General features: G+C 47.7%; 1 protein-coding gene across 1 annotated transcript in view; it reads right to left on the reverse strand.

The window, feature by feature from the left end:
* Nucleotides 1–1,422: 1,422 nt before the first annotated feature.
* LOC142487112 (serpin B13-like) overlaps nucleotides 1,423–19,062 on the reverse strand; it is a 170,498-nt gene continuing 152,858 nt past the window's right edge. The window contains exon 8 of the mRNA XM_075585836.1: nucleotides 1,423–1,679. Coding sequence (XP_075441951.1) covers nucleotides 1,506–1,679 — 174 coding nt within the window. The 3' untranslated portion in view covers nucleotides 1,423–1,505. The remainder of the gene's footprint in view (nucleotides 1,680–19,062) is intronic.

Genomic DNA, 19,062 nt, shown 5'->3' on the forward strand with positions numbered 1-19,062 from the left:
CCAGGGATCATGTGTTCCTCTCTGAACCGACTATACCTTACTCCCCCTTTACCCCTCCTTCCACCAAGTTTACAACGTACAATGACACGACCTCTAGTCAGCCGACAAAAATCCCACTCCACTCTGGGCTCCCACTTGCGGCACTGACTAACATATACAACATGTAAACATATACCGAGTGACAGATAGTCTAGGTAACAGGTTTGAGTTTAAAACGGGCTCTGGGAAAGATATCTACCTGTCTTTAGGTGACCTTCGGAGAGCCGTATGAGACACAGAAATAGACCAACAGCGGAGACAGTGCGTATCGGTAGATAATAAATGTTATCTTACCGTACTCCAGAGGTGATCAGTCTCCTGCCGCGTCCGCACTTGGTCCACCTCGGTCCCTCTGTGCACGGCTGTCTGTTGGTTCACAACCCAGGGCCCCACGTTAGAGCGCCAGCTGATTTGGATCAGAACAACCGTCTGTAGAGTATCTGTCCCCGTCCTGATTAGTTTCCTACGTAGGTAATGCGTGCACTGAGAAAAAATCACGCTGACACACGTTCAGTATGATAATGTCTGACTTTATTCCTACACAGCCTGCGTTCATATACAGGGGCTGTAGGGGAGGGGGTTTGTATGCAAAAGAGCTAGACAGCGCAATGATTCTTTGTTAGGTCTCAGTCCTTGTATGGTCTTGTTGTTATGATTTATGGTCTTGTTTTTGTAGTTTTTGAACATATCAGCATTGGAGTAGAATTCCTCGGTGCCATCTTCCTTACTTGAAGGGAGGGGTAGCTGTGGTAGCCATTTTGAGTAAGGAATCATAGCAAAGTATTACAGATGAAGAAATAGGCATTTTTTCCAATCCATCACACGCCTGCTCGGTGCTCAGCTGCTTGCCGAGCGGGAAAATTTGAATTTGCTGCTCGCAAGCTCGTCACGTGAGCGGTTCGCCAAATGCGGGTGAAGAGGCTCTGTGACGTAGAGGCCGCGCCCCCAGATGCGTGCACCTATCCGGCCAGGAAAAGCATGGCCGAGCAGGGCGCAGCGCTGGAGCGCCAGCACGCCTCTATCCATCCTCGACGAGGCCTTACAAGCATTCTGTAAGTATAACAACTCCAGTCGCAGCAGCTGCCTCTGTACTCTCTTCATTAACTTCCACAAAAGCCTTAGGCTGCGCTTATACTACTGGCGATGTGACCGATGATGTCACCCGTCGTCATCGCCATTTAAGTTTAGGCGATGTCGCTGGCTGCAAAGCCAGTGACGTCATAAAGGGGGAAGGCAGAGGGACGGAGAAGCTCTCTGATTGGGCATCGCTGAAAAAATCAAATAACAGTGAGTACCAGATTGTTGGTAGCGCTGTCGCTTTGCCGTCGCCGTCGCGTGCACTATAAGGGGCGACAACGGCGACAATGCATTTGTTTTGAGGCGACGTCGCCGTCGCAGGCACTATAAGCGCAGCTTTATGCACCACCTGTGACACATACAGACCAACTTCAGATATTCCAGACAAATTAGCTTTTCCGTTGGCTGAAAGCATCTATTATCCCCATATTTATCAAGTGAGGACCAAGATTAGAGCTCTCTTCAATCTTGAAGCGTGGAAGGTATATGTTGACTTTCGTCTTCCTCAAATGTTTGGAGTTCGTCCACTCTGCCAAAGACTTAGAGCTGACCTCTTGCTCAATCTTAAATAGAAAACATAAATTGCGTGTGAGTATTTAACATTTTTAGACAAACAGTAACTAAATAAATATTTAACTTAATAAACATTGTATATGTGGTAGTAAAAATGCTATAAAGTCTTAGGGGTCTATTCACTAAACCTCGATAAATTCAGTGCATTGGCGAGCGACTTTGCATTGTTTTACCGCACATAAAACATGTGTGTCAAAACGGTATTCACTAAGAAAAAACTAAAAAATTTAAAGTGCGGTCAAAAAATGCAAGATTTTTTTTTCCAAGTCTTATTGCACTGAAACTGTTTGTTTAAACTGCAGCCTGGAAGAGATGCACGGAGAGAGCTGCATCTTCGTGCATAGCTCTTACAGGCGATTGTGCAGTTTAAATGTTCATTTTAATAATAGTGTAACAGTGTTTCCCCATCCGATGGGAGATCCCCCTGTTACCAGGTGTATGGTGCATGCTACCTGTTGGTTCACAAGAGGCTGAGGTTTCTGCCGATGGTTGTGGGGACGTCAGGAGAGGCTTCTGGGGGTATCTTCCCGACATTTACTACATGGTACACAGCGCCATAAGCTCCAGATGTATGGAGGCGATCTCCTACGGTAGAAAAACCTCTCCCCCCATTAAGATCACACACCAGGCAGGAGGTATATTCAACTGGAACGGATTTTTTCCCGAACAGGATGCATTCCGACCAGGGAAGGGACATCGAGAGCAAGCTCATGAAGTAGCTGTTCAGGCTGTTAAATATTCAGAAGTCTAGAATCACTCCGTATCATCCAGAGGGAGGCGCTCTCCCAGAGAGGTTCAACCGAACCTTGCTGGACATGCTAGGCACCCTAAAGACCTCTCAAAAGGTCGAATGGAGCAAGCACGTCGAAGCTCTGGTGCATGCATACAACAGCACCAGACATGAATCTACAGAGTACACACCGTACTTCATGATGTTCGGGCGAGAGACATGAATACCTGTGGACATCTGACTCCGGGTATCTACCGATGGGATACCCAATTCGGCTCACTACCGCTATGTGTAGTGACTTCAGGGTAGCCTGCACCGTGCCTATGAGTGACCAGAGAAGGCCTCAGCCCATCTAAATGCCTGCAACAAGCGAAGTTATGACCATAAGGTCCGATATCGGGAACGTCATCCTGGAGGCGCTATTCTCCTGTGCAATTTGGGGATCCCTGGCAAACACAAGCTGGCCGACCACTGGCGCGATTGGATCTTCGAGGTAGAATCTCAAATGCCTGGCCTCCCGGTCTACCACATACGAGACCAGGATGGCCGGGTAAAGGTTTAGCACAGGAACAACTTGTTGCCCATCCCACAAGTGTGGGAAAATGACTGTGAAACATAGACCACATCAACGGCCCCTGAGCCAGAAGAGTCCGCCGAGACTCCTGTTTCAGCAACCGAATCTACACAAGATCCTTTGGAGGGCACCTCCACAAACTCCAATGGAGACAGGTGGGCACCTCCCGAAGGAGCACAAGGTAATGGGCCCGCGCCTCAAATATCATCACCAATGACTTCAACAAGCCGTCCACTTCACCCACTAAGCCCAAACGTTGTACTACTCAGAGACTTTGTAGAAACTGGTTCACCCCTTTGCGGTGGGCCAAGGCCCCAGGGCTATGATCAACTTTCCCCAGTGGGAAATAATGACGAATAGCCTCGCAGATGCAGCGAGTGAGGCGCCCTCTCCATAGAGTGGCATATAATTTGTTAGAGGCACCCCATTATGAGTCTCAACAGCAAGAGCAAGCTTGTATAATAATGTTTAGAGTGCTGTTTGTGATAAGTTGTATATATTACCATGCATTTTTATTATATAAACTTCTCTGTGTTATGTTGTTCCCCAGCGGGGTCGTTGGGGTTTTTACCAGGGGGGATGTAGCCAGGTTCCCCCTTGGTCCCTTACCTTGCGGCGTGCAGGGAGGTTGCCGCTACATGCAGGTGCTGTCGGAGGGAAAAGCGGACCCGACGGGAGCAGAGAGAGCGGTCGGAGGCAGTAGAGGGGCGACCGGGTCACCGGGAGCTCCGGGGCGGACGCCGGTAAGGGCGCTGCCATGTTAAAGGGCCGTGCGCGTGCTGGAGTAGTGCTGTCGCCATGTTAGGGAGGTGCGCATGCGCAGGATATAACAAGCAGTGGCAGTCATGTTAGAACATGATCCGTAGGGGAACTACAAGTCCCATAGTGCACTGTGGTCAAGGATCACATGTAGGCACCCAGACAATAGGGCAACACGGATCCTCTGAGGTAAAGTTGGATACATTTAGCGCGCTTAGCTCACGCTGGCAGTTGGAGCCAGGACAGAGAAGGGGAAGGTAGGGTCTGGGTGGCAACAAGACTAGGCCAGATTACCCCTTAGGTCAAGATAGGCCTCACTCACAAATAGCTTGTCGTTGCTACAGGGAAAGCCCATAGTCAGGGACCTTTCCCCAGTAGCTGCTAGAAGTGAGGATAGGCATCAGCGAAGACGCTGCATGGTGAATTGCGGACTGTGGTCTGGGACCAGACCACCCGTGTTAAAAAGACTCTCAAAGGTGAGACCCTCCTACCAGAATTCACCCCACGCAGAGGGAGATGCTGTCACGGACGACGACGTTGCTGGATCAGTGGATCCCTGTTGCTAGTCGTCTGCACCGGGTACTGAAGTACCCCGCAGGTACCTCAACAAAGTGCACCAACAGTTCACGGGGTAGCGCTACTCCATACACTTTTGGGTGGGCCCGGACATTGGGAGAAGTACATCAGGGTATTGGTGCTTAGCACCTATTGTACTTTGGGGACACTCACTGGTGGTACTGAGTTATGTGTGAATTATACTGTGTGGTATTGGTTGTTATATTATATGTGGGTTCAGTAAAGGTTGCTATTATATATCGGTGTGTGTATTACTATTGGCATTGTGAGGGGCTTATCCTGCTATGCCAGGATCCCTCGCAGGTGGAGGCGCTGCACCACGGCGAACACACGATCACCTCAGGCAGATCACCTCACCAGTGGCGGAGGCTTAGGCCTTCTGTTAGCCAACAGGTAACGGCAGTACCAGTAGTCCCTCCTAGTCACGAGGGAACAAGGGCTACATTTAAATGATTTATTTTTTATTTTTAAAGATGGCCACACTTTGACTGATGAGAGATTATGATAGTGGTTTCCACCCCTTTGCTCTAGATTTAAAAGTCAGAATAAAAACATTACTCTGTCTCTTGCCTGACTTTTTCTGGTTAGACGCTTGACTTTTGAGACATTCAGATATAGCAGACGTTATTACATTTGTTAACTTGATGCTTTGCATGAACGCTACGACCTTATTTAATGCAACATTTAACTTGGCACTATTGAAAAGAAGTGTATTGTGTGTTATCTCCTTAACACAAGTGTGTGTTAATCTGTTATTTTGAGCATCATTCCACACATTATTGAGAGTTAACGAGAGTGATTGCTCATGTTACATCTGTAGGCCCAGAATTCACTAACATGCAGTGTACAATATTGCACCTGATCAGGAGTTAAATGCTATTGACATGAACAGACATTAATGCCGGATGAAGATGTGATACCCCGTCTTTAGTTGTTATTTTTTATAATTTTATTTAAAAATATTATTTTGATGTATGCAAAGGAAAAGAACAGGCTCGTCAAGGTTTTGAGCACTGGAAACGCAAGCAGCAGAATACAAACTATGCAAGAGACTTGGCTATTGGCTGTCTCGTCATTGTTATCTTATCTTTAAGCTTTCCTCCCCATATAACATACAGTATAGTACAGGAACAAACAGCCTCAAAATGAATGGGTGTAACTGTAATAACAATTGTGATAACTTCCTTAAGGCAAGTAGAAAAGAACAAGTTGTGCCTTGCAATGGGTAGAAATAATTTGCACATATTTACATAGCTGTCACTTAACCCTTTTGCTGCCAAAAGGGTCTGTAAATCACTGCTGAATAATGTTACACACACACGGGTTCGTCATTTTAATATTCTAGTTTCAGTGGAAATCTACTGAAATCTACTAGCGGCTGGCGACATGTGCACCTGTTTAAGCAGCGATCTGCGGTCCTAGGGTCGCGATGAGACGAGCGTCCAGAGAAGAGCAGGGGGAGCAAAGTCAAGATTTTTGGCGGGGGCATGGAGGGGGCGCAGCCATGACATCACGTGGCTGGTTCGCCCTCAGTGGCTGAACCACCGCCGTGACATAGCCAGCACTCAGCCACCATGCCAAAAGACACATTTCTTGTCTTTTGGCAAAGGTTGCCGCGCATTGCGCTTTCTGCAGGCGCACGTAGGCAGTAACTGAGGCAGGCCTATAGAAGGATGTACCTTGTTTGCACCACATATGCTGTTGCGCACACAGCCACGAGCAGTGGGGACGAGGCCTAAGTCTTGACAGGAGTTAGGCCCAGATCCACAAAGGAGAGTAATGTAGGGATGTAGGAGAGAGAATGGGAGGAGGAAATAATTGATGGATGGGGGGGGGGGGGATAGGGTGAGAAAATGGAGGGATGGAAAGAGAGAATGGAGGGATGGGGTGGGAGGAGGATGAGGGGAGAAAATGGCAGGATGAGGGAAGAGAAGGCAGGGATGGGGGACTGAATGGAGGGATGGGATAGAGAGAGAATTGAGGCATATGGGGAGGAAATGGAGGGATGGGGAGAGATAGATTGAGGGGAGAGATAGAATGGATGGATGGTAGGGGAGTGAATGGAGGAATATGGGAGAGAGTGGAAGGATGGGGTAGAGAATGGAGGGATGGATGAGAGAGAATGGGGAGATGGAGGAGAGAGAGAATGGAGAGATGGAAGAGAGATAGGGGAGTGATGGAGGTCGAGAGAATGGAGTGAGAGAGAGAATTGAGGGATGAGGAGAACGAGGGATTGGGAAGAGAATAGAAATATGGAGGAGAGAGAGACTGGAGGGATGGGGACAGAAGGGAGAGATGGAGGAGAGCGATAATGAAGGGATGGGGAGAGATAGGATGGATGGATGGGGACAGAATGGAGGGTGGGGGAAGATAGAATGGTTGAGAGTGTGTGTGTGAGAGAAAGGGAGTTGAGAGAGGGGGCGGGGAAAAACAGAGAACAAGCGGTCACTGCTAATTGGAAGTCCTCCTCATAAAAACAATGTTTCAAGTTTTCAAATCCAACTTCGGATTCTTATAAAGCCAACTAGATTTGATCCAATGATGGATTCTGAGGTATCCACTCTGATTTTTTTTAGTACCCAATCCGCATACAGATTTTAGTGTGCGGAACCCGGGAAAATCCTTGGATCAGATTCAGACATCTTCGCCCCTCTCTAATTTGGAGCTCTTTACAATGACCCTTATTGATAATATACCTTTTTTTAAACCTTTTTTGTGAATTTGACAGTGCAAAAAAAGCAATATTCTATTTTAACACACACATCTACCTGGAGTTAATTTACGATGCCTTCATCTTGATTACTGCACTGGATGGTCTAATAATCTTCTTATATCATTCCTGTTATGTGTCATTTGTACTGTATACGTACTGTATATTTTGGGACCCCTTATTTCAGTGTACAGTACCTAAGTGCAATCTATGTCCCTACATGCAAATGATTATAAGAATACAATTGAATTTGAGGAATACAATAAAAATATTTAGGGAATTTCTTACTGTGTATACAGAAGCCCTTTTCCTTACAGTAAAGTAGTATACACACAAAAAATTAGAGGCTATGTACACGTGAATTACAAGGTGACTGATAATCCCATTGTTTATATACACCTCAGAGACATAAAGAACAAAGACTGAGGGGTATCATTTGGACCTTGATCAGTTTAATTGCCATTGAATTGAATGTTAGTTAACGTGCGATTGTGCTCCGATCGCCCTTTTGAGAGTTTAGTTAATCTCTCTGCTTTCAACCATGAATCATAATGACCATATTTTGTAATCTATAAATAAAAACTACAGTACATTTGATCTTACATTGGATATTTGAATATTACTGAGCATGTAAACAATTACACTGTACAGAGTTTTGCAGTTCATAAAATCAAAAACAGAAATAAAAAGAATTATATATTACCTTCTCTTATGGAAAGATGAAGTCGTCAGCAATATACTTAAACAAGGGAGCAAGTATTGTGTAATATTTACCACTCCCATTGGCAGCAATAACTGTTTTTTTTCTTCATAATGTCTCAACCAACAATTACACAGGGTGTGAACTTATATACAGGTTTTTTTTGTAAAAGAGTTTTACTGTCTAATATATTAAATGTATATATTCATTCTTTAAATTATATTTCTCTAAACCTAATTTTCTAATCCTATTTTTTTTGCATAATACAATTGAAGAGAGGGACAAAAACTCACTGAAACATTGTAAGTGTTCATTAACCCCTTAAAGGTGAAGCCTTTGCCATTTCCTGCCGTTCTTAATCGAGGGTCTCCCAGTCTATGGGGGGTCGGGGGGCTGAAATAGGTCTTCAGCTCCAGTGACGAGAAGAAGGAAAAGGTAATCACTCCAAAAATGTAGAGATGGATGTTTCAGGCACCTGAAATCTGAACCGTGAACCTGGGGGCCTTTATTCCCCCAACTGGAACACTCACAGTTTGGATTGATTCAGAGAGCAAGCTCAGATCTAGGCCCCCGAATCCGAGATAGAAACAAACCAAAACACATTTCTGACTCAGATCTGAGTCCACCAACCACATCTGACCATCTGATGCCCCCCTGTGGCTTAGAAGGAGAATGCAAATGGTGGTCAATGATGGTCATGGGGGGGAGGAGGGGCCATTCCCTTTAAATATTACCTCCCAAATATTCCTCACCTTGTTGGACCCTGCTAAGGCACAGCTGTACGGAGTACAGTGGTTAACTTCATGTGTCTCCTGCTGAACCTACCTCCTGTGACACTAGGGATCCAATCATTAGAGGAGTTGGGACTGGCAGGGGACACAGGGAGTATTAAAGCTGCAGTTAACCCTATAAGCCCTTCTCCTTCATGAGCTCTTGTGATTCGACAGATTTCTTCTTTTATTTTAAAATAATGAAAATGTAAGATCACATCTCTTGGAGGGTTATTTGGAAGGGGCTTTGAGCATAACGCTCTGTGGCACCGGTCCAACAGTAATTCTGCCTCCGTTATTGTAACGCTCGGCCTGCCCACAAGCCAGACGAGACCCCGGGACTGAGGTGGAAAGGAGTAATACCACACACCTAGCAGAAAACGGGGACACAGCCGGAGTGTGGAAGTAGCGTAGGTGGTCCAGGTAACAAAAATAGAAAAGGTACCGTACTTGACAACTCCAGCATAGAAAGGTAAAGTCCGTAAGTCAATGGTCGTGGGATGGAGAGACCAGCATAGTAGAGTGTCTGTAAGCCGTGTCCAGGGGATATAGAAGTCTGCAGAGTAGAAAGTCCAAAGCCAAATCCAAGGGGTTCCAGAGACCAGCGTAATGAAGTCCAAAGCCAAAGGTCAAGATCCAGGGAGGTCAGCAGAATATCCAGGGACAGGAACTGGAACTGAAAGACAAAAGGGGCCAGGCAACAGCAGACAGCACCAAGGTACAGAAGCTATGCAGAGCAAGGTGGTAATGGTGAGGGGAGACTAAATAGGGGCTGGGACCTATCAGAGGAAGGGGAGGAATGGAGGAGCGGCCCGAGGGAGGACCTGATAGGGGAGAAGGGCCTCGGAGATGGACCTGATAGAGCAGGGGCAGGGAAGCGTGTGATGCTCGTGCAGCACCTGAGGAGGCAGAGTCAGGCACACGGCGCCAGTAAATGGAAGCCTGGGTACACGCGCGCCCGTAAGGGTGACACGCACGACCCGGAAGTGCGGGAGCAGGCGTGGAGGGGACCGCGAGGAGTGAGGCACCCCGCCGGGGATCCTGTGCGGCACGGGGACAAGGTAAGGAGGCGCTGGAAGCGGGTGTACCCGCGGCACGGATCCTTACAGTACACCCCCCCGAGTGTCGGACTCCGGACGAACCATCCAAGGTCTGAGGGGAAATTTTTGGTGGAATCGTTTGAGTAGAGACGGGGCGTGAAGATCCACATGCGAGACCCAAGAACGATCCTGAGGTCCGTATCCCTTCCAATGGACCAATAATTGGAGCTTGCCCCTGGAGATGCGAGAGTCAATGATGGACTGGATTTTGAACTCCTGTTGTCCTGGTACAATGGGGGGAGGAGGCCGAAGAGAAGGATGAGCGAATCGTTTGCCTTGGATAAACGGTTTCAAGAGTGAAACATGGAAGACGGGTGAAATTTTCTTGGAGGGAGGCAAGCAAAGCTGATAGGCCACAGGATTAATTTGTCTCAGAATAGAGAAAGGACCCAGAAACCTGGGAGACAGTTTAGGGGTTGGGGCCTTCAGTTTGATATTTTTAGAAGAAAGCCAGACCTTCTCTCCAGGTGCAAACTTATGGGCCTCCCGATGAAGCCTATCTGCTTGTCTCTTTTGTAAAACTGTTTGAATCCTCCTCCATGACCCCTGTAAGGTGGATACCCTATCATCTGCTGCAGGAACTCTGGACCTGGAAGAATGCATGGGAAGACGGGTAGGATGAAATCCGTAGTTTACAAAAAACAGTGATTCTTGAGTGGACTAATTCTTGAGAGAGTTAATCGCAAATTCTGTCCAAGGAAGTAACTCTGCCCAACTATCCTGAGAATCGGAATAAAAGAAACGCAAATACTGTTCGAGGGACTGGTTCATGCGTTCAGTCTGCCCATTCGTTTGGGGGTGGTAGACTGAAGAAAAAAGAAGGGAAATGCCCAACCTCTGGGAAAATGCACGCCAGAATTTAGAAACAAATTGAGTACCATGATCCGAGACAATGGACCACGGGACACCATGAATACGGAAAATTTATTTTACAAAAATATCCGCCAAAGTACTGGAATTGGGTAGACCCTTGAGGGGAACAAAATGAGCTTGCTTGGAGAATCTGTCAACAATTACAAGAATAGTAGTCATACCATTAGATGGGGGAAGATCCACAATGAAGTCCATAGCAATGTGACTCCAAGGACGGTCCGGGACCGGGAGAGGTTGTAGAAAACCGGAAGGCTTTAGACGGACAGATTTATTTTGTGCGCAGACTTGGCAAGAGGAGGTGAAAGCTCTAATGTTCTTTAACATATTGGGCCACCAGAAGGTTCGCCGAATCAGATCAGTAGTCTTCTTAAACCCGGGATGGCCGGCAGATCTGGAGGAGTGACCCCATTCAAGAATTTTGAGATGAAAACATGGGGCTGCGTAAAGACGACCATCAGGGACTTCTAGCCCTTCGGGGACCTGTGCTTGAGACTCCAAAATCTTATCCAGTATGTCAAAGGAGGTGGCAGAGATAAACAATTGGGGGGACAGAATACTCTCCGGGACTTCCTGTGACTTCTCCTCAGTGATAAACTGATGGGACAATGCATCCGCTTTGATATTCTTTGTCCCATAGAAGGACAGGCCGCGCTGAGCCGTGCGGAAGCTCAGCGCTGAGCCCCTGCATCCTCAATAAGGATGCCTTGAGAGGGGGCTCATGCGAGTGTCCGCAGGCGTGCTGAGGCTTTGGAATTTTCAGCCGACAGCCAAGCTGTTTTTCAGCACGCTGTCGGCTGAAAACATCCAATCAGCCTGAAGCAGCGTCAACGTCACGGCGCCGTGATGTTGACGTCAGTGCGTCGCGGGCGATTGGCCCAGCGACGTCCCTGCCCCGCCTCCAACCACCTCCCCCCGGCTCCCTTCGCGCACGCTGGCTTACCTGCAAGTCCGTTGAATCGCGCTGACTTAAGCAGGCGAGCCTCAGTGTTAGCGCGCCTCCACTCTCCTGAAGCCTCTATGGCCCCGGCCTTTGACATGATGAAGTTAAACCTTGAGAAGAACAACGCCCAACGAGCTTGACGGGGCCCAAGATGACGAGCACCTTCAATGTAAGAAAGATTTTTGTGGTCTTTCAGGATCAGAATGGGTTCCTTGGTTCCTTCGAGAAGATGTCTCCACTCTTGTAATGCCATTTTGATGGCCAACAACTCCCTATTCCCCACGTCGTAATTTCTTTCTGCTGAAGAATTTTTTTTAGAAAAAAACCCACAGGGGTGTAGTTTATCTTTGGGGGTGGTTCTTTGAGAGAGAACTGCACCGGCTCCCACATCGGAGGCGTCAACTTCCAAGGTAAAGGGGAGGGTGGGGACGGGATGTCGCAGAATGGGAGCCGAGACAAAGCTCTTTTAAGAGACTCAAAGACCCGGCTGGCCTCCAATGGCCAAGAGGAAGGATCGGCCTCTTTTTTGGTAAGGGCCGTAATGGGTGCTACCAAGGTAGAAAAACCAGCAATAAATTTCCTATAATAATTTGCGAAACCGAGGAAACGCTGAATCGCCTTTAAAGAGTTAGGTTTGGGGTATTCGAATACAGTATACAAATGGGTAAATCAATGGATTAACCCTCCAGGCGCTCAGAATAAAGCATAGTCCTGCTGGTGAGCAATGATACAATAAATCACATAGACCCCGGCTGTATTCAATCGTATAGCAGTATAGAAAATGTATCCTTCCCTCCAACCGGCTCACCAAGAGCACTATAAGGCTGGAACACGGGAAACTCACGTATAATACTTGATGTCAGGTCTTTCAAATTGCTGTGCTGTATGCTCCCGCTCCTCCTGGATAGGCTGGGGTCTCTCCGTCGCAGGATCTCGTTGCTTCACCGCCAACCCGCTGCCCGCCGATGCGGAGGGTGGTCACCTGACCGGCGGCATGGATGGTGCTTCTGAGTGACGTCACGGCAGACCCGACAGCCAGGAACACCCAGCAGTGACTCGGCGTGCAGGCGCGCAGTGAATCAGCATGGATAATCTCTTAGAAAAAGAGTAAATGCGCCGCACAGCACCAAAAAAGAAAGTGAAGGCTGATATGGGAAAAGTAAAAAAGCTTTATTTGCACAAGGTGCAAGCGAAACCTCTTGACGCGTTTCGGCCTGGGAGGCCTTTGTCAAAATTCGAATACAGAATTGAGCTTCTCCGGATCCATGGTGAACCCTTGATCCGAGACAATGTATCCCAGGAAGGTAGTTGAGGATTGGTGAAAGACACACTTCTCCATTATGGCGTAGAGCTTGTTCGCCCGTAAACGAGAGAGCACCATCTTGGTATGGAGAATGTGTTCCTCTAGGGTTTTGGAAAAAATGAGGATATCATCCAAGTAGATAATCACAAAAGAATTCAATAGATCACAAAAAACCTCATTCATAAAGTCTTGGAAGACTGCAGGGGCATTGCACAACCCAAACGGCATCACCAGGTACTCATAGTGACCGCTGCGCATGTTGAACGCGGTCTTCCACTCGTCTCCACTGCGGATGCGAATCAGGTTATAAGCCCCCCGTAGATCAAGTTAAGAGAAAATTGTCGCACCTTGCAGCCTATTGAAGAGCTCCGGGATAAGAGGCAAAGGGTAGCGATTCTTGATGGTAATCTTGTTTAGGCCACGGAAATTGATGCACGGGCGAAACGTCCCATCTTTCTTTTTTACAAAAAAGAATCCTGCTCCGGCGGGAGAAGTGGATTTACGGATGAAGAACTTTTGAAGGTTTTCTGTGATATACTAGGACATGGCCTCCGTCTCAGGCAGAGATAATGGATATGACCTGGCTTTAGGAAAAGGAGCACCCGGAATTAAGTCAATTGGGCAGTCGAAAGGGCGATGAGGGGGAAGCTCTTCGGATTTGGCCTTACTGAAGACATCCAGGAACTCCGAATAGACGTCCGGTAGTGTGGCGTCTTGCGGGGGAAAGGTTTCCAAGATGGCCAATACCGCAGCGGACGGAGAAGACGATTCCACCTGGGAGGATCTCCATTGAACGGGGAACTCAGCAGTCCAATCGATGATGGGATTGTGTAGTTGCAGCCATGGTACAGGATGATTTGGACCGAAGGGGAATGGATGACATCAATAGAAATGAGTTCTAAATGTCCATCATTCATAGAAAGTACAATGGGAAGTGTCTCCAAAGAAATGAAAGCTGGCTGCAGGGGTCGACCATCGATAGCCTCCAATCCGACCGGAAAGGCCTGCTCCCGGAGGGGAATGTTGTGCTGAATAGCAAAAGCATGATTTATGAAATTCCCCCAGGATCCAGAATCGAGGAAGGCCAGAGCGGGGGTTTGAATGCTGGCGTACTTAAGGAGGACAGGCAGTAAGATGCGTTTGGGAAGACCCTGTGTGGGAGAGGGGAAAGAAGAGATGGTACCCAATGAGATTCCCTCAAACCTCACTGGGCGTTGGCGTTTCCCGGCCTCAAGGACAACGCGGCAGGATGTGCCCAGGAGATCCACAATAGAAGCACATGCCCTCGTTTCTCTGACGCAGTCGCTCCATAGAAGGAAGTTGATGACTGCCCAGTTGCATGGGTTCCGGAGCGTCCAATGCTGGTAGAACAACAGCAGGAGACCTGGAATTAGAAGACATGGAAACAGAAGTACGATGACGTTGACGTTCAGCCCGCCTCTCCAGAAGTCTTTGATACACCCTGATGCACAAAGCGATTAGGGCCTCCATTGAGGATGGCCTCTCACTAGCCGCCAGCTCGTCCTTTAAGGATTCCGAAAGTCCTGCCAGAAAGCCGCGGAAAGTGCCCATCGTTCCAATCAGTCTCAGCCGCGATAGTCCGGAACTCCAGAGCGTAACGTGCCACTGATCTCCGACCCTGCGAAATGTGGAACAAGGAGGAAGCAGCCATATCACTACATCCAGGGGTGTCAAAGACTAAACGAAATTCTCTTTTAAAGTTAGGGAAGTTGTAAGTGAGTTCAGGTTTCAGTTCCCAGATTGGTGAATCCCAGGCCAGGGCGTCCCCGGTGAGAAGGGAAAAAACATAAGCTACTTTTGTACGATCCATGGGGAAGCGAGAGGGTGACAGTTCGAATTGTATCTCGCACTGATTTAAAAACCCACGGCATGCAAGTAGGTCCCCTGCGTATTTACTGGGCGTAGGGATACGCAACTTCGAAGACCCTGTTCCTTCACGGGAGACATTGGGAGAGATAAGAGAACTGGAGACATTAACCTGGGGAATCTGGACGGTTAAGGTAGCAACCTGTTGGTTAAGAGCGTTAACCTGGTTGTCCAAGAAGGTAAAGTGTTTGGAGATGGTAGTTAGGGTATCTTCCACCTCAGGGGGTCTGGGTCTGATGGGCTCTGCATAATGTAACGCTCGGCCTGCCCACAAGCCAGACGAGACCCCGGGACTGAGGTGGAAAGGAGTAATACCACACACCTAGCAGTAAACGGGGGCACGGCCGGGGTGTGGAAGTAGCGTAGGTGGTCCAGGTAACAAAAATAGAAAAGGCACCGTACTTGACAACTCCAGCGTAGAAAGGTAAAGTCCGTAAGCCAATGGTCATGGGATGGAGAGAGCAGCGTAGTAGAGTGTCCGTAAGCCTGGGTCGTGGAGTGGAGAGAGCAGCATAGTAGAGTGTCCGTAAGCCGTGTCCAGGGGATATTGAAGTCTGCAGGGTAGAAAGTCCAAAGCCAAATCCAAGGGGTTCCAGAGAGCAGCGTAATGAAGTCCAAAGCCAAAGGTCAAGATCCAGGGAGGTCAGCAGAATATCCAGGGACAGGAACAGGAACTGAAAGACAAAAGGGGCCAGGCAACAGCACACAGCACCAAGGTACAGAAGCTATGAAGAGCAAGGTGGTAATGGTGAGGGGAGACTAAATAGGGGTCTGGGAAATATCAGAGGAAGGGGAGGAATGGAGGAGAGGCCCGAGGTAGGACCTGATAGGGGAGAAGGGCCTGGGAGACGGGCCTGATGGAGCAGGGGCATGGAAACGTGTGATGCGCACGCAGCACACGAGGAGGCAGAGTCAGGCGCACGGCGCCAGTAAATGGAAGCCTGGGTACGCGCGCTTCACCCCCGGAAGTGCGGGAGCAGCCATGGAGGGGACCGCGAGAAGTAAGGTAAGGAGGCGCTGGAAGTGGGTGTACCCGCGGTGCGGATCCTTACAGTTATCACTGGCAAAAGTGAGGTCAGCCTTCTTCCCACCATCTCCTCCACATCCACAACCGACTCAGGGATACCGCATATTCTAATGTTGTTTCGGCGTTCATGATTCTCAGTATCCTCCTGTTTTTCTGCGACCTACTCGATTCTTTTTTTTTAGGTGTGACAGCTCTTTGTCAGTATGTTTTTGTGCCCTGATGGAGGCATCCATCTTCTTCTCCAAATCATCTGTACGTTCTCCTATGCTGTTGATGTCCTTACTTAAACTTTGCAATTCTCCATGGAAAAAAGATTTCAAGCCCTTGAAAAGCTTTGTAATATCTTTTTTAATTACCAGCTGTAGTGCAGGATTATCGCTCTTCTCCTGCATGGAGTCTGTATCTGATCTGAATCCGGGTGACATGTTGGGTTCTCCCCCATCCTGTGCCATATCAGCGCTCTTGAGATAGGCTTTCAAATCAAGGTGTGCCACTTCTTATGCAGACGAGTTGTCATCCTCTGTTGTTCCTTTGCCGGATGTAACTTTTTGTGCAGATCTATTTTGGGTATTTGTGCTCTTTATTTGCTATTGTGCAACGGGAATAAGCGGAGCTGGGGTATTATGCCGCCATACCCGTTCACATCGTGCATGCACCCCCGGACTTCATGCTTTTTTATTAGGGTGACCATTGACTGCTATAGTGGCTTATCATGCCCATAGTATATAGGTATGATGTACCACTATGCCAATCAATGGTACAGGGTGGGTATTGTGGTCTCGGGGTGGGTGCTTAGGCCTCCCGGGTGGGTAGCGGTGGAGGGAAAAGCCTGAAACAATACTGTGAGTAGTCTCACAGATAGGGGGTAAATAGAAAGCCCTCGTTCAGGCCGTTTGGACTTAATGTATGGAGATCATAGATCCAACGGCTCTCCTTTTGGAGTAGTAATCATGGCTAATGATGTGTTAGACTTGGATTTGTGGCAATACACATTTATTTGCAACCATTCAGTTTTAATAACTTTACATTCAAATGGGGGCTTATCTTGCCATGTTTTAATATTCTAATGGTTTCTCATCTCCTCTTATACACTTTACACATTCCCTTTTCCCCTATGTTGCTTTAATTCTTTTTTGTTCCTCCCAGCAGAGCTCTATAAATATTGGCCACTGGGGGGAGTGAAGATCTATCCCTCTCTGGATGAAGCTATTGTGAAACGTACGTCAGAGGGCGTCATGAGGTCACACACCACGATTTCCATCATGGACGCCTGCAGCTCCAAGCAGGCCTGATCGTTACACAGACTGAGTCTCCTTCAGCTGCGCACTCACCAAGCTTGCTCCACAAGGATCGTGTCCCCAGGGCCAGCACAGATAAGTGTTTTGAGGGTCCTCTTTCCCTCTTTCTGTCCTCTAACCCCCCCTCTCACCCTCTGTGTGCTGTAGGGGTATGTTATTGAGGGCCAGATTGGGGGACCACACAATCCTGTTGCACTGCTCCCCCCACAGGGTTAGCATATATTGGTGTGTAGGGATTCCCCACTCTAATTTTCTGCCCCTGTGTGTAGTTATTGACGAACAGGGTCAGTTTATGTGGGGTTTTACTGCTACACTTCCCAATGTTTTTTGACCACTTACCTGAGTGGATATACATTGCAAGCTTTTATCAGTGTGATATTTAGCCAGTGTTTGGATTTACCTATACCTTACATTCTTGATCATTTTGTACGCCATTGTTATTACTTTTACAGTACATATATTGATGCGTGGCCTCATATGTTCATGTGTCTATATACTGTACACACTAGTGTTTAACGTGAGTGCTAATATTTCTCAGCGATCCAATGACGTCATGTACCAGAAACAGCCCCTATAGCCACAATACATTAGGCATAGGCGTCTGTGTTTCTGGATTTTCACAGTGCTGACGTTACAGTTCTATTTGGACTACCTTTGGCAACCTGCCATTTAGAGACCCCCTATGGGGCATCAGCACTGCATTATTTTCAGTTCACCTTATTCACCACATTTTTGGTACCATTCCATTTTTTAGTAATCCTTAATAAAGCATTTTAACATTACAACTATTTTTTGTATGGTTCAGTTTTTCTCTGTTGTACTGCATATTCAGCAGGGTACCCTCTCCTTTCAGACTCTGAATGCATTATATAAGGCCTTATCTGTACGTACAGTGTTTTTGCCTCATACAGTGATCTTTGTGTTTGATCTCTGACAATGGGCATATCTGGATAATAGTTATTTTGCCCATTACCGTACTGTATGAGTTGGGGGTGTGGGGGGCGATATTGAAATGTATTGAAAAAAAAGTTGGACACAGGATTGGTACCGCAGGCCAGCGGGGACCCGAGGTGACTACCCGAGGGCCCCCAGACACCAGCGGGGACCACCTGAGGGCCCACAGACACCCACAGGGACCACTTGAAGACCGTGGACACCTGTGGGGACTATCTGAGGACCACGGACACCCGAGGGGAACACTCAAGAGCCCCAGACACCAACGGGAACCAAAAGAAACAGCGCACAACGCCAAATAGTGAAGCAAGTAATGCTATATATTAGTAATTACAGGGTAATAAATCTGCGTACATCAAAACAGTGGAATAGGTGCATTTAGTGTGTTTCACACAAGTTACCACTCAGCAACTGTTGTCAGAAGAGTCTGCAGCTTGCTTCTCTCAGCGGGGGCGCTACGTTGGTTCAGGAGCAGGATTAATGTCCAAAACCCCTCATCCAGCAGTACATCGCTCCCAAGGGGATTTCCCTTTACAGCAACCACGCTCCGTTGCAGGTATTGGTGCTTGGTGGGATCGCTCGCGCTTCCAAGCCGTCTGGTGCAGCTCGTGTAGCTCAGCGAGCAGATCCACTGTACGGGGATGAAACCTCAGCTCTGTAAGGGTACACTCGGCGTGCCACGTTGTCGCTCCGTCACGGGATACTGCGTGATGACGTCACAGTCTCCGCAGCAGCGAGGGAACCGGCAGGGAGGCAGTCAAAGTCTCTCAAAGTCTCTCAAAGTCTCTCATATGCCCAAAATTACCACCGGGAGTAATACTAGCAGGGTGAAGCCAATGGAGGCAATGGCAATATTAAGGCACTAGATAAAAATCATCCAACATGTTTCGTAGAATAAACTACTTCTTCAGGGAATAATTTAGCCATTACCCAGAGGTCTTAAGTACCTAACAAAGATGTCTCATTGGTCAAACAATTAAAAATGGACCAATCATCTAGACTAGGTAATGGTTAAAGTGATAGGGAAGATGAAATCATTACTTTTAAAACAACAACAAAGTTTTAAAAAGTTTTTAAAAGTAATGATTTCATCTTCCCTATCACTTTAACCATTACCTAGTCTAGATGATTGGTCCATTTTTAATTGCCGCATGTGGCCCGCGGGCAGCATG

The sequence above is a fragment of the Ascaphus truei genome, chromosome 2, assembly GCF_040206685.1.
Source record: "Ascaphus truei isolate aAscTru1 chromosome 2, aAscTru1.hap1, whole genome shotgun sequence".
Classification (NCBI taxonomy): Eukaryota; Metazoa; Chordata; class Amphibia; order Anura; family Ascaphidae; genus Ascaphus; species Ascaphus truei.